The sequence below is a fragment of the Pleurodeles waltl genome, chromosome 3_1, assembly GCF_031143425.1.
Source record: "Pleurodeles waltl isolate 20211129_DDA chromosome 3_1, aPleWal1.hap1.20221129, whole genome shotgun sequence".
NCBI classification, from domain to species: Eukaryota; Metazoa; Chordata; class Amphibia; order Caudata; family Salamandridae; genus Pleurodeles; species Pleurodeles waltl.
The window spans coordinates 1637029179-1637043733 of NC_090440.1; the positions used below are offsets into that span (position 1 = coordinate 1637029179).

Consider the following 14555-nt stretch of genomic DNA (forward strand, 5'->3'; position numbering starts at 1 on the left):
GAGCTTACATCTTCCACCCCCTACACTCGTACTGAACAAATTACAGCATCTCTTGCAGGAGTATATCAGGGCAGTGAAAGAAGCTTGTGTAGCTAAAACAAAAGAAAAAACATATTCCCATCCAAAAAGACGGCGGGCTCGGAGTCCCCAGGTATTATCATCCTGCCCAATTGAGATACCTTGCAAAATGGAACATGCCCCTCTCTGAGAAAGATTAGTGCTTTATTGATCAGGCAGTTGCAGAGGTCCACATTTGGAAGATGCCCTGGCTCCCCAAATGCCACCAAGGTCCTGGGGTATACATATCACTGATCCTTAGAGCTACGATGGGGACCTGGGATAAGGTTCAGATCTCTAAAAGGTTATCCACATGCATATCATGCCAATCATTGGCAACCCAGACTTTTCCCCAGCAAGCCAAGGCTCTAAGTATATACACTGGCAGTAAGCAAACTGCAAACGAATAGCTGACTTCTTTGACGACACTGGGCTCATGGACTTTTCCCAGATTCAATGGTATTAATGATATCCCTTCCTCCGCACACTGGCAGTACCTAGCTGTATGTCATTGGGTCACCCAACCCTCTGTCAGTCAACATGCTAGCCGGGCTCTCCCACCATTTGAGAAATGACTCCTCACTACAAACTCTGATAAGCACCTCCTCTCAAACACATATGCCTTCCTCACCACTACACAGACACAAGCCAAATCATCAGCGCAGTTGCGCTGGGAGAGGGAATGTGAGCGCCCACTCACATCCAAAGAGTGGATCGATATTCACAAAAGGGCACACTCCTCTGCACGTAGAGCATCGGGCAAACAACGCTCCTTAAAATAGTCTGCCACTGGTATTATACCCCTGAACGCACAGCCAAGTGGATGAGGGGATGGAATGCGCAATGCTGGAGAGGATGCTGCCTAGTGGGGACCCTAACTCATCTTCTGTGACATTTGCCAAAACTGCACCATTTCTGGACTGAATTCCTCAATGCTATAGATCAAATGTATGACACTACACTCCTCAGGTTCCCAAGTTGCATCCTACTGGATGCAACTTCCCACACATACCCTCTAAAGTCTGCACAAGGGCGAACCATCACACTGACACTATGTGCTGCCAAATAAATCCTACAGTCCTGATGGGGTACACCCAAGATACCTGTGCACTTAGATTGGGTACACAAAATCTGGGACCTCCTCAGCATGGAGAAGCCAACAGCTGCAGTGGAACAGACACTGCTTCTATTTGATAAAACATGACCGCCCACCTGAAATATCTCTCCCAAGGGTTCATAGAGCTATCCTGCCCGACATGTCTGCGTGTTCTCCGCCTTACACATGCTGACTCTTACCAATTAAAAGTCCCTGAGCACGGTTGGCACATCTCCCCACCCTCTCTCTTTGGGTGACACTCCTCCTGCTTATCCTGAAGATCTCCTCCTCTCTATGAAGGGTAGTTTCCCTCTCTTGTTATCCTAACTCTCCTCTATTCCTCCTTGGTTTTTCCTCTCCACCTCTTCCCTGTATTACTCAGTTCCCTCGCCCGCCTGTGGATGTAGGCGAGGTAATTGTTGTATTGTTTTCTTCAGTACTAAAGACCAATAAAACAATTTAAACTTAAAAATGTTGGACCTGCAGGGTCATCTCAGACGTTTACCTTTCTCGGCCTTCCTTTGCTGAACCGCTTTTATTGGCGTTCAGGACTCTGTGCACTTTACTACTGTTACCCACTTTTAAAGTGCATGTACTCTCTCCCTGAAACATGGTAAAATTGGCCTACACTTAAGTGTCACATTTAATTTGCTTGTAAGTCTCTAGTAGATGGTACTACTATCTACCCAGGGGCTGTAATGTTAAATGCTACTATTAGGCTGCATCACTCATTATGCCACCTACTAAAGTAGCCTTAAAATGTGTCTGAGACCTGTCTCTGCAGCCTATAGTGCAGTTTTAAACTGCTGTTTTGACCTGGCAAAATAAACTATTTGCTAGCTCTCAAGCATCTTTTTTAATGCTTATCGGTCACCCCTAATGTAGGCCCTAAAGATTCCTAGTGCAGTGTGCATGGTATTTGAAATGTAGGATATTTTACTTGCGTTTTTCATGCCCTGGCAGTGAAAAACTCCTAAAGTCATTTTTCACTGCTCTGAGGTCTATCTCTAACATTAAATGTATGTAATAAGGCAATACAGTGCTTTGTCAATAAGTGCTAATTTCAGAATGGGAGCAGATATGCTATTTACATTCAAATAAATTGCAATTTAAAATCCTCTTTAATTGTGAAGTTGGATTTTAAGTTACAATCCTGAAAATGCCACTTTTAGAAAGTTGGCATTTTCTTCTCCCAACCATCTGTGCCTTTCTGTCTGTGTCCAGGGTCACATGACTGAATGGATCTGGTGTTGAGACAAAGGGGGCTTTGGTATGGAAAGAATGGGCCAGCCAGCAGTGTGTCTGGGGAGGGTCTCTACCGAGCCTCACTTACACATGAAAGGATTTTGCCTAAAGCATTCACAAAGGAAGCTGTAACTAGGGCTGTCCTGCCTTTTGTCACATCAGACAGTTTGGAGCCTGGCCCAGGAGAAGAGGAAGAACTGACCAGAGCCAGTTTTGAGGATAGGTCAGGGAATTTCTGAAAACAAAGGCTGGTATCAGCTATGAAAAAAGGATCTTCAGAACTTCTCATTAGATCTCTCTGGGACCTGTGAAAGATGCCGAAGAAAGACTGCTCTGCAGCCCTGCTGTTAGTCGGAGTGGCCTGCTGCCTTACTATCTGAGGAAAGGACCTGTTTCTTTGAACCCAGGAGAACCATAGTGACTCTAAGGGCTAGCTGGCTAGCCTCCTGTGTGAGCTACAGGGATACTATAGCACAATGAGTGTGGGGGATATTAAGGACAGGTCTCTCTGGCCTGTTCCAGAGGTGAGTAGGTCGCCGGTTAGGCGGTCTATTTCGTAGACATGGAAAACAATAGTGTCATTTGAGTGTTGAGGGGCGAGTGGGGGAGTTCCCTCTACGGACTAGGTGGTCTCACACACATTATATTGTCATGCTTCATCCTTTGACCACCTAGCCCCACCCAGGTAAGAAGATACCACCTGGGTGGACTCAACCTCGTTGTTAAATGAACTCTGAGGGAGTGCTGACATTTTATCTTTCTGGATAAAATGGGGATCCAGTTGAAGGGAAAATAGATACTAAAATTACTTCACAAATCACCTGTATGATATAATTCTTTAAAGAAGGTGTTTGTTGGTAAGATTAAAAGCAGTATGTGACGGACTTGAATGTAATTGTTCAAGGTGTCTTACAGAAATCTATGACCAACATGTTTCTGTCCTCTCCTATAACCGAAAACAGTCTGGGGCATTCATCAGGGTCTAGGATCCCTAATGTGTATGGGGCTAGCTGAATATGCTAGGTCGTGAGAATATGCATTAAAGTGCACACGGGGCCTACTTGACTGAAGTGTCTGAGGGAGGCCTAGAAGGGAGAACAAAGTGAACAAAACATCAAACTGTGGTGTATATGGTGCATGTGAGAACTCGCCCCACATCACTGCACACTAAGGTGTAAAAGCCATGCCGTGGGTCACACAAAAAAATCATGACAAAATATTGTAAATCATTATACTAGGCTTATGGTCAAGCCCTCAATATATGTACTCAACTGGGGTCTCTTACCTGGTGGAATAGAGGCTATTTGCCTCAAATCTGGTAACGTGGGGTGGGGAGTTGCTCTTAGTAGTCACACTCTATGGAAGAACAAGGGTTCAGGTCAAGGAAGGTTAGTAAAAACAGAAGGTCGTTAAGGCTTAGTAGGGATTAGTAATTAGCAAGCAAATAGTCCTAATTGTTATGACTTATGCAAAAATATTAATGGCCAGGGTATAGCTTGTGAGATGTACAATATAATATAATATACAGCGACATAGGGTTCCCAGGCTGTAGTTGTAAAGTATGGTTAAATTCAGGCTGTGAATAATGCAGCAGCCCCATTGCGGTCATAGTTACAAGACAAGACAACATATACAGTGAGGGACAGACCAAACACTTTTTACTGCTCGTCGGGTCTCTGGTGCTCCTGGAGGGGTGGACCTACTACTCCAAAGGCGCCATCTCTTATGTTCACCTAGAGGGTTCCGCGTCCCAGCTGGTTGCTCGTTTGAGATGGGATGCGGCACCCATAGGTAGGGCTCACGTCCAGAAAAGGTCAGAGCCTCCGAATTGGTCTTGTGTTTCCCGTGTGTGAGGGGTGTGGCTGAAGGGCGTCTCCCATATGCCCGGGCTCTTGGGAATTGAAGTCCCAGAGTTCTGGGTCTTCTAGAAAGATACGCAGGACTTCGCGAGTGAGAGGCGCATGCGCCGGATGTCTCTCCAGTGCCCGGGCCCATGGGAGATGTAGTCCCTGAGCCTCGGGGATTGACAGCAGTGCGCGTTGGACTTACGGGGAGGAAATGGGGGAGGATGGGGAAGGGGCAATGAAAAAAAGGGGAGAGGGAAATAAAGGGGGAAAGAGAGGAGGGTATGAAAAAAAAAATTTTATTAACAAAGAAAAAGAATAGGGAAGGAAGGGAGAAAAATGAAGGAGGAGAGATAATAGAATATCGAAAAGTGATAGAAGAAAAGAAGAGAATAGACACAAGGGAGTTTGGGGGGGGTGGAGAGGGTCCAGGGGGAGCAGGAGGGTTATTTATGGGGGGTAAAGAGAGGGAAAGGTGGGAGAGGAATACAGAGGGAGATGGTGGAGGAGGGGAAGGGGGGAGACTAACTCAGGAGGGGAGGTGGGCGGGTTTGTTGAATTCCTCTAGGTTGGTTGGTTAGTCATATAAACAGGGATACAACAAGCTTCTAAAGCCTTCCTGCAGCTGCCCAGCCCCTGAGTCCTACTGCTGGCCCTTGCCTGCAGGGACTCCTGATCCCCAAGAGGTGCCTCAGGTCCTGATCCTTGGTTGGTATCCGATTGTACTCCTACTGAGGATAAGGTGAAAATTCTGAAGTTTGGCTCTTTGTGACTACAAATTGGCATGTTCGTGCTTAGACAACCGCCACAGTGAAGTTCCGGCGAGACCTACTTTTTCACACCAACAGCGACTGTCGATGATGACCGGCAATGTGAGACTGCCACTTCGCGATATAGTGACAACCTCCAATGCGAAGGATGATCAACCTCCACCACCCTCTGCAAATAACCCAATTTCTTAAAATTATGCCTATTTTTCTTCATTTTCTTCATTATTTCTTTTGTTCTTTCTTTCTTTCTTTCTTTCATTCAAGCATGTGATAATCCGTGGGTGCCTTGTGCTGTACACAAGACCTAATAAACCGAGGTGGCAAAAACCTAATGTATGAATATCCATGTTTTAATCATTCTTTGCAAACACAAGCAGATTGGATTGGCTTATCAGATAATGAGAAAAACTTTCTTATTAGGAGCCACTAGGTAGGCAAAGAATCTCCCACTCTGGTGACCTTTCCTAATCTTGAGAACTTTCAGAAGACAGGCAGAAGAAGAGTGTGAGGTTCTTGATGAAACGTAATGTTAACTGAAGCTGTTAAATGACTGCTAGACTAATATCATGAAGCGCCTGAAAACCGATGCACACACTTTTGAAAAGTTTGTGTTTCTCCACAAAAGCCAGTGTTATGTTTGAAAGTGGGTGAAGATTTGCGTGTGTTGTGGTGAGGTAAGAAACGTTCTGACATTTTAATTCTAGGCCACTTGTAAATGATGAACTAGATAAGACAGAAGCCAGAGGTACATTGCTTTTGCATGGTCCAAACACAATCCCAACGTAGCTTGAAAAATGGCATGGTGAGAACACTTAGAAGAAAGACTTTCTTTTAGACCTTTTAGTTGGTGACAACAAGAGGAAATAACCTTCTCAATTTGAGGGGACAGAGGTAAAGTCCCTTCCACAGTAAATCCTAATTTGCAGACAGTATGAGCTGGAGATGGGCAGATGTTCTAACTCAAGAAGCCCCCAGTTGGCTGACCAGCAAGATGCTGGTCTCACAATAATCAGGACCTCACGTTTGTCTGAATGAAATTTTAAAGAGTAGGACATATGATGATGATGTTGGTTTCAATTAATGTCTAAAAAGTTTTAATGCTGTAAGTCATGTGCAATTCATGTTTATTATAATTATCTTGTAGGCAGAGCAGTGTGGGAAGTAGGCAAGTATGCCCAAGAAGGAAAGTGTACACCCCCACAAAGCAAATATCACTGTGTACAGCAAGAAGTACTCCAGAAATGTAAGTGTTATTTCTTTGAAATGTCTAATACGTTTCCTCCAGGTATTATTTTCTGAGAACAAGTGAACTCCCATCAGATAGAGATCTCTACCATGATAGACATTGTAAAGTATCTTAAATGCCATTGACTTACATCCTTACTGTTAATTCGGTGGATCTCTTAGGAGAGAATAATGTTAAAAGGAAACTAACTGGAAAGCAATGATATTGTCCTTTGTGGAAAAGTTAGCAATAACAACAAAAGGTTCCATCTGTGCTCTTTCCTTGTTATAGTCTCAGAGTAAGAGCTGTGGAATACTTGTCACTGGGTGCTGTGAGCAATTATTACAATATGTGTACTATTACATATATGAACCATAGTTTGCCTTTTCATGGAATCATGCTGCATTGTGTGCCCATAAACTGTAAAATGACTTCTCTTGCCCCATGAAGTTATAATTGTGAACATTGATCCTTCTCAAAGTATGACTGGCTAATAATATTATAACATTCTGCAGATAGTGGCACCGGAAGTTGCAAAACGTTTTTGTTGGACCTGACCCTCTGCAGGGCCACCCCCAAACTTTATGCCTGACCATCCACTTTTTGCTAAATTTGTTTTTACTGGCCTTATGACTCTGAGCACTTACCACTTCTAACACCGCTAACACACTTGTGTTCTTTCCTTAAAACATGGTAGAATTGGCTTATACCCTATTAGCACATTGAATTTACTTATAAGTCCCTAGCAAAGCGGTTCTACATGTACACAGGGCCTGTAAATTAAATGTTACTAGTGGGCCTGCAGCACTGATTGTGCCACTCACTCAAGTAGCCCTTTACACACACAGGCTGCAATGCTTCGTTTTAAACTGCCATGTCGACGTGGCAAAGTAACCCTTTTGCCAGGCTCAAATCCTCCTTTTTGATACATGCACATCATTACTAGGGTAGGCCCTGGACAGCCCAGATGGTAGGGTGCTTTGTGTTTAAAAAATTGGACATATACATTTAAGTTTTATATGTCCCGGTAGTGAAGAAGTCATCTTTAACTACTGCAAGGCCTACCTTTCCCATCGGTTAATATTGGAGTTACCTTATTACATTTAATAAGCTTATACCCGGATAGGATCCCAAACACCTCCACCAGCACCCAGATCAAGCTGCAGCAAGCACCTGACTTTCAAGTGGTGCCTCTCCGGTCCTGGCCCATTGGAATGGCCTAAGAGAGGCTGAATTGAAGTTATTGGGTTCTTTGCCAAATCGGTCCAGTGGAGCCCAGTTCTTGTCACACGCACAGCTCAGCAACATGAAGTTCCAACAGACTGACCCCTTGCCCTACAGCATCGAGGACTCATGGAGTGGCACTGCTTAGTACCAGCCAAACCATCCACAGCAACAGCAGGATCTTCGCGCAATAGCAATGACCACCCGTGAAGCATGACCTGCTCTTCTCACTACATCGATTACTGTCTGTGACGCTTCCCTTCTCTTCGCAACCCTCTCCACCGTGAACAGGACTTTTGGCCCCGGACTGAAAAGGTAATTTTTCAGATGGACTGACATGGTCCCTGTACTTGACCCTCGCTCCATTGCAAAATCAGCCTGAACTTGTGACTTTCTGCCAGTCTCACATGACCAGATAGCTGTGGTTGACCCTTTGTGCTTTTTGCAACTATTTTACTTAAATCTGTGAAAATTCTGAACTCTGGCTTTACTTATTGGACTTTTGTTGTTTTGGTCTTGTTTTATTTATTACATTTTGCTCTGGTTTTTCTAGGCTGGTGTGGGATCCTTTTGCGGTGTGTTTTCACTGTGTTACAATTTGAAGTATTGCACAAACACTTTACACATTGCCTCTGAGTTAAGCCTCACTGCCTGTGCCAAGCTACCCGAGGATTAAGCCCAGGTTAATTTGGGGTTGCTTGTGACTTCACCCTGAGAAGAACTGTGGTTGCTGTTTAACCAGGCCTCACACCCCAGTCAGCAAACAACCAAATTTCTTACATTTAAAAAAAAATATTGAATTCTTCCCCCAGTTGACCTTTTTGTGTGGTAGCCTAGATTTGAGTTGACTGCTAATCTCACCAATGCCAATATTAACTTATGTCATGAGATTTAGTCAACAAAATAATATGGTTAACTCTTCCTGTGTGAGGCAATTTGTTCCTGTAGGGCTGAAAGGTTACTTTTCATTCTTCGTTTATTCCTTTGAGGTACTTTAATTTTACTTGTGGTCTTTTTTCCTTTTTTTGGTTGTATTTGTTTTTATTGAAATCCAGAATCCCAAAAGGAACAACAGAGACATTGGCATGGGCGTCTATCATGGTTACAGAAAAGATAGACAACGATCAACAGTAATAGTCATGTGCAACACTGATAGGTGCAACAACAGATTGAACTGTATAGTAGCATCATGGAGGGGAAGGAAATGGGAGGGGAAGGGAACAGAGCTCTTAGGGGTGAAGGAACAGAAGTAGAGGGGGAAAATGAAGGAAGAGGGGAAAAAAGTGATAAGGGGAAATAGCAAGAGACCAGAAGGCTCAAGAGCAGCGTAGAGAGGAGGGGGTGGGGGGAGGAACTGTGGGTGCAGGCGATGTCCTTTGTTGGCCAGGTGGCGAGGAGAGGATCAGGAAGAAAAAGGTCCCTCATCTGTGAGGCAGTGTAAACGAATGTTGTCCAGGATGGTGGCGGTCTGTGCTGCCGCAGGGGCCCTTTCTGGGGAGTAGAATGCCTTATAGTAGGAGGCAAATGTGTTCGGAATGTCATTGGTGGCCATGGTTCATGCCTCAACTGCTCTGCTAAGAGCCTACCCGCCTTCTCCCCCTGTTTGTAGTGCCTGTACCTCAGTTTCTGAACTTTGGAGGTAAAGAGGGAGTTGAGATTCATGCGTGACTTCGCCAGACAGTGCCAGTGGGGTTGGTCATGTAGACACTTATGAAGCAGGCTACGTCCCCTTCCAGTGTTTTTGCCACTCGTCGGTCTTCCTCTTAGCGATGGCAGCATCCCTCATCAGCTGACTCATGATGGTTGCCTTTGCTGCCACCCACCCGGTCAAGGCTGAGTCCACCGAGCCTTTATTGTGCTCACAGTAGGAGCGGGCGTGGAATTTGAACAAATCTTTACCCGCCTGTAGATATTATCTGGACAAATTCAGGTGCCAGCCAGAGCATTTAGAATGGCCATGTCGGCCCCAAGTAGACCTGCATGCCAGCGGGGGAGTCATCTGAGATGGTGCCCTCCGTAATGGAAGGCTCCATGATGGAAGCGTTGCGTACAATGGAGATCAGTAGATGAGTCACCAAAAGAGTCCAGCTGCGATTGTGTGCCATGGACCGGGGAAACAAAGGTGTACTCCCTGTCCGTCTCCAGACATCCTGAAGACTGGGATCCATTCTGATGTCAACCAGCAGCACCTGGTCAGCCTTATGGACTATGTCAGTTGGGCCCATGCAATCCTGGTTTGCATTCCAAACCTGGTTCCAGTCACGTCCAACCTGAAGATGTGCCACTTTGACTTTGGTCTAGACCCGGTTCAGCTGTAAAAAGAAGGCCTGTTGGTGCATATCAATACATACCACCGTCCCACCAACCTTCAGTTTCGCAAACATATATTGGCTTTCAGGGTCAACCCATGTTTTCAGCACTGTATGGGACAGGGGTCTGCAGATCAGGATAGGCACCCTGCATTTCTTGGAGGCTGTTGCACAGTCGCCAACACATGCAGGGCAGTAACTGTGGACCTACATGCCCACCTAGTTCAGCCAGAACTTTTCCACCTCCACGAGGTGCGTCTCCTGGAGGAAGGCCACTTCCACGCATTATATCTGAGGTAGGCTAGTACTTTTTTGTGCTTCACATAGTGATTGAGGCTGTTGGAAATTATGTAGAGTGTCGAGGTGGAGGGCATCATCAGCCACAGGGCCTAAAGGGAGAGGCAGGGATCTGTGGGGGACATGAAGTGGACGAAGTGAACCACAGGTCCCTGTGAGCTGGGTCTGCCGGAATGAGACAAGGAAGATTGGAGGGAAGGTAAAGGCTCCTATGAGTTCCTGTAAAGGGGAGGGGAAGAAAAGATCAATTGAGGTCGGAGGCCAGTGTGGTGAATGGAGTGTCTGACCAAAACCAGGAGTGGGGGGGTGAGGCGGAGCAGGGGAAAGAAGAGGGGAAACAGCGGAAGGCTTGGGGGTAGAGAAAATAAAATAGAATTAGGCACACACAGGCAAAGCGAGCAAGATCAAAACCAACAGTACTTGTAATGTCTAGAGGTAATGCGCCTTGAAACTGCGATCAGCAGGTCTAAACCTTGGGGCGCCCGCTCTGCATTGGGAAGGCCCAGAGGCAGATAGAGCGATTGAAGGAGCGGTGAAGTGACCCGGGAAGGTATGAGAGAAGGCACGGGAGGTGTGCAGCCCGAAGAGGCGGGCAGTGGAAAGGACACCAGGACAGGGGTGGCATCAAAAAACAGCAAGTGAGTAGGGAGCTGGGGGGCACTCAGCCAGCCAGGGGGGGAGGTAGGGCAGTATCAGGAAGGGGTGGCAGGGGAGAGGCTGCCCCCACCCCTGTGGGAGGCAGGAGGCTCCGACAGGTTGTCATGGCTTTCTTTTAGCGCCTAGATTGGGCACCCATGTTTTAGCTCCTAGGCCCATAGTCTGTGCCTTTTAAGAAGCAAACACAAATTATTTGCTTTTATTTATTTTATTATATTTTAGCACAGCTTGCTTTTAGCTTGTTTTTAAATATTTTTATCAGTTGCCTTTCTTAGAAAACATACTAGTTCATCTTCCACTTTTGTCTGTCCCTTGCACACATTTCGCTCAGTACCCTGCTCAAGGCTGTCATATTTGTACACAATAGTTTACCTAGTATTGCCGCTCAAAGAGTTGTGGAGTCAGCCTTCTAACCATAGATATACCATCAAATCAGGCCTGTTCTCAGAACACAACGTGTTTTGTTATATAAACACTGTAGGATGCTGGCTCAGTATGAAGTGTACATCTATAGGTGAGGTATCTTGTACTGAGTCCAGGCAACCCTTAGTGATAGTGTAAGTGGTTCTAGATAACCAGAGCTCGTAAAGGGTAGCTATGGAGAGCAGCGAAGGCTTATCCAGGAGGGTGTAAAGCATGTGCAGATACCACAAAGATCATTCAGTGATGTACACACAAGAAAGAACCACACCAGTGTTGGAAGAAAAATGTATTATTTATTAAAACACGGGCAGTAAACTAACTTTGGTATATCGCATAACCGGAGCTATATTCACACAAAAATAGACTTAGAGACAGATAAGTAAAAGCATAAAATAGCATGGCCCCCTATGGGGTGGAAGGTGGGGGGGGTGCAAACCGTATACTAAAAAAAATGGAATGTGAAAGTCACTACTAACCAAGACTACCACCCAAGGACCCTTAGGCCCCTTGTGCAGAGTAGTAATCCCGGGTCAGTGTCCATAGAATAACTTAGGGAAGCCGCAGTTAGAGCTTTCGTGTTCTAGGACCTTTCCCAGAGGACCCCGAGAAAACCTGTTGGGACAAGGGAGGTTCAAGAGTGCCCTCACCTGTGGATGCCCAGAGAAGCGGAGTATCTACACCAGGGAGCCCAGGTGCATAGGGGTGAAATTGTGTCGGAACCTCCTGTTGAAGTCAATGGGGACCTCGGTTGTCCAGCTGGTGTTGTGACCTGTGGACCAGCTTGGAGGAACCCAGGCATGAATTCCAGACAAACATGGTCTTAGGAAAGAGAGGACAGAGTCCAGCGCACCCAGAGATGCCCAGGGGGTGCAGGAGGACAATGCCCATCCTTCTTGGAGATGCTTTCCTGAGCGGTTGTTGTGGAAGTGCAGCTGTGGTGTTCAGGTGATGCAGGAAGATCCCAGGAGTCCTCCAAGAGCTGTTCTATGCCAGTCGTCAGAAGTCAGTGGTCAGCAGGACAACCAACAATCCTTGGCAAATGCAAGAAAGCGTGCACAAAATATTGCAGGATTTGGGGACTAGCATGGTCTAAAGGACTTCTTATCACTAGGAGGTTTTTGGACAGGACCGAAGAGCCAACCACCACAACCTGTGATGTAGAGCCTTGAAGAATCCGTGGGACAGCAGGATCCACAAAACGGTCATCCACGTTGAGGTGCCTGCGGTTGCAGGGGAGCGACTCCTTCACTTCAAGGGAGATTCCTTCTCGCTGTCCTAAGTGCGGGCAGAGTCCTTCTGACTCTGGTGGATGCACGGCCACGGAGGTTGCAGAGCCCTTGCAATGCAAGGGAACAAAATTGCAGTAAGAGCCCTCCCACCAGTTGCAGTTTTGTCTTGATTCCTGACAAAGTCCAGCAGCGGTTCCAGTGTCCAGGTTGCAAAAGTGTCTTGCAGAAGAGTCTTGTAGACAAATCTTTCTCTTGCAGACGAATCTAAGGTCCCACCCTCAGGGGAGCCCTTGTGTATCCCAGGAAGTGGGTTGGACAGCTTCTGCAGTGACCCAGCTATCGGATGGGGGAATCGGGGATGCCAATCTGGTTGACTGGCCAGTCAGATGTTCCCAGGGGCCTCTGCTCATCTTATTTCCAAGATGGCAAGTGGCCACCTTGCAGAGCTCTGGGCATCTCCCTAGGGGAGTAGCTGGACACGGGGTGGTCACTCCACTGTCCTTTGTGTGGTTTCCTGCTAGAGCAGGAGCCGGGGGCTTCTGCACCTGAGTAAACCGATTTATGCAAGAAGGGCACCAAATGTGCCCTTCAAAGCAGTCTGGTGATGCCCAGGAGCACCCCCACCATAGCCCAGAGGCACCTACTTCTAAAAGAAAGGTGGTAACACCTCTACTCTGCACGAAATTATTTGCTCTGCCTTCCCCTGCCCGAGTTAGGCTCAGCAGCAGGAGGGCAGAACAGTGTTTGGAGTCAGCAGCAGCACTGGCTTGCATGCAGACCCTGCATGGCTGCACAGGCAGATATGGAGGGATGCTCTAAGGAGCCACCACAATACATGGTATCATGCAACTAACACTGGAATCTGTGTAGGTGCATGATTCCAACATGTTTGATACCAAACATGACTAGGTTCGGTGAAGCTGTTCTGTAGTTGGACATCTTGTGTTGGCCAGTATCCACAACATAACTTCAGATGGCTTCCCCGCACTTGCAAAGCCCAGAGAATGGGATCTGGAGTTTGCAGGGGTGCCTCTGCTCATGCAGGGCACCCCCATACTTAGAATCATGCACCCTGCTCTTGGGCTGAAGGGCCTATCTTAGGGGTGACTTATAGGGTCAGAGTGCAGTGACCTTTATATAATGGGAGCCTTGTATCTTGGGTGGAAGGTGCATGCACCATTTCACACAGGCTGCAATGGCAGGCCTGTAGTCAGAGTTTGCATGGGTTCCCATGGGTGGCATAATATATGCTGCAGCCCATGGTGGACCCCTGGTGTACCAATGCCCTGGGTATATAAGTATCATATACTAGGGATTTACAGGTGTCCATTTGTATGCCGACTGTGGGGTATAAAGGTTGTTTACCAACTAAATTTAGGGGAGAGAACACGGACACCGGGTTCCTGGTTAACAGGATCCCAATGTACTTCAGTCAAAAAAAACTGACGCCGGGAAAAAAGCGAGGTAACTATGTCAGAAAGATCCTACTTTCCTACAAACACCACATAGGTTAAGAAGGGTAGAAGGCACTTCCAGCCAGTGGCATCTTATGCTGTGGGCCACTTTGTCAACAGCTTCACTGATCCCTGTTTTGTCTTTCCAGCTAACCAGGAGGAATGCCAGAAGAACCATAGACAGACCCTTACCTCGTTTCATGTATGGGTTGGGGCTTCTTTAATAGACTGGGCGGGCAGAAGGGCTAACACTGCTATGGTCTCATGTTAGACATTAGGGTGTAGGTAGGAATTACTAGATCTTATGATTGTCAGGATGTAGGGACTGTTTTTGTTTCACTTTAATGATCACAATCAGCCCGGTATTATGTTTCATCTTCCTAATGATCGCAGCTCATGCTTTTTATCATAGAATGCAGTTGCTTCAAAAAGTGCATTGAAACTCATCCTGCATTTCTTTAGTTGCATGTGCATGTGTGATACTTTGTGCAACTGAGAGAAAGGGGTATAATCTGTTCCACCACGACTTCCCTGAGTAGTCAAAATGTCATATTCCTAGGCTACCACAAAACACATTTACTCTCAATGTTTAGGTGAAGTGCTGTTATCTAGCTGACGAGGGCAGACTGACAGCTTCCAGTCGGTGTGTGACTGACTCAGTCACCCTCACCCGGTGGTGTTGCCGCCCTAAACTTAGCAGTATTACCCCCCCATGGTCAGAGTCC

General features: G+C 46.5%; 1 protein-coding gene across 1 annotated transcript in view; it reads left to right on the plus strand.

Annotated features, from left to right (window-relative positions):
- The window catches only part of ERICH2 (glutamate rich 2), a 255391-nt gene that overhangs the window by 95771 nt on the left and 145065 nt on the right, over positions 1 to 14555 (plus strand). The window contains exon 8 of the mRNA XM_069225316.1: positions 6157 to 6255. Coding sequence (XP_069081417.1) covers positions 6157 to 6255 — 99 coding nt within the window. The remainder of the gene's footprint in view (positions 1 to 6156; positions 6256 to 14555) is intronic.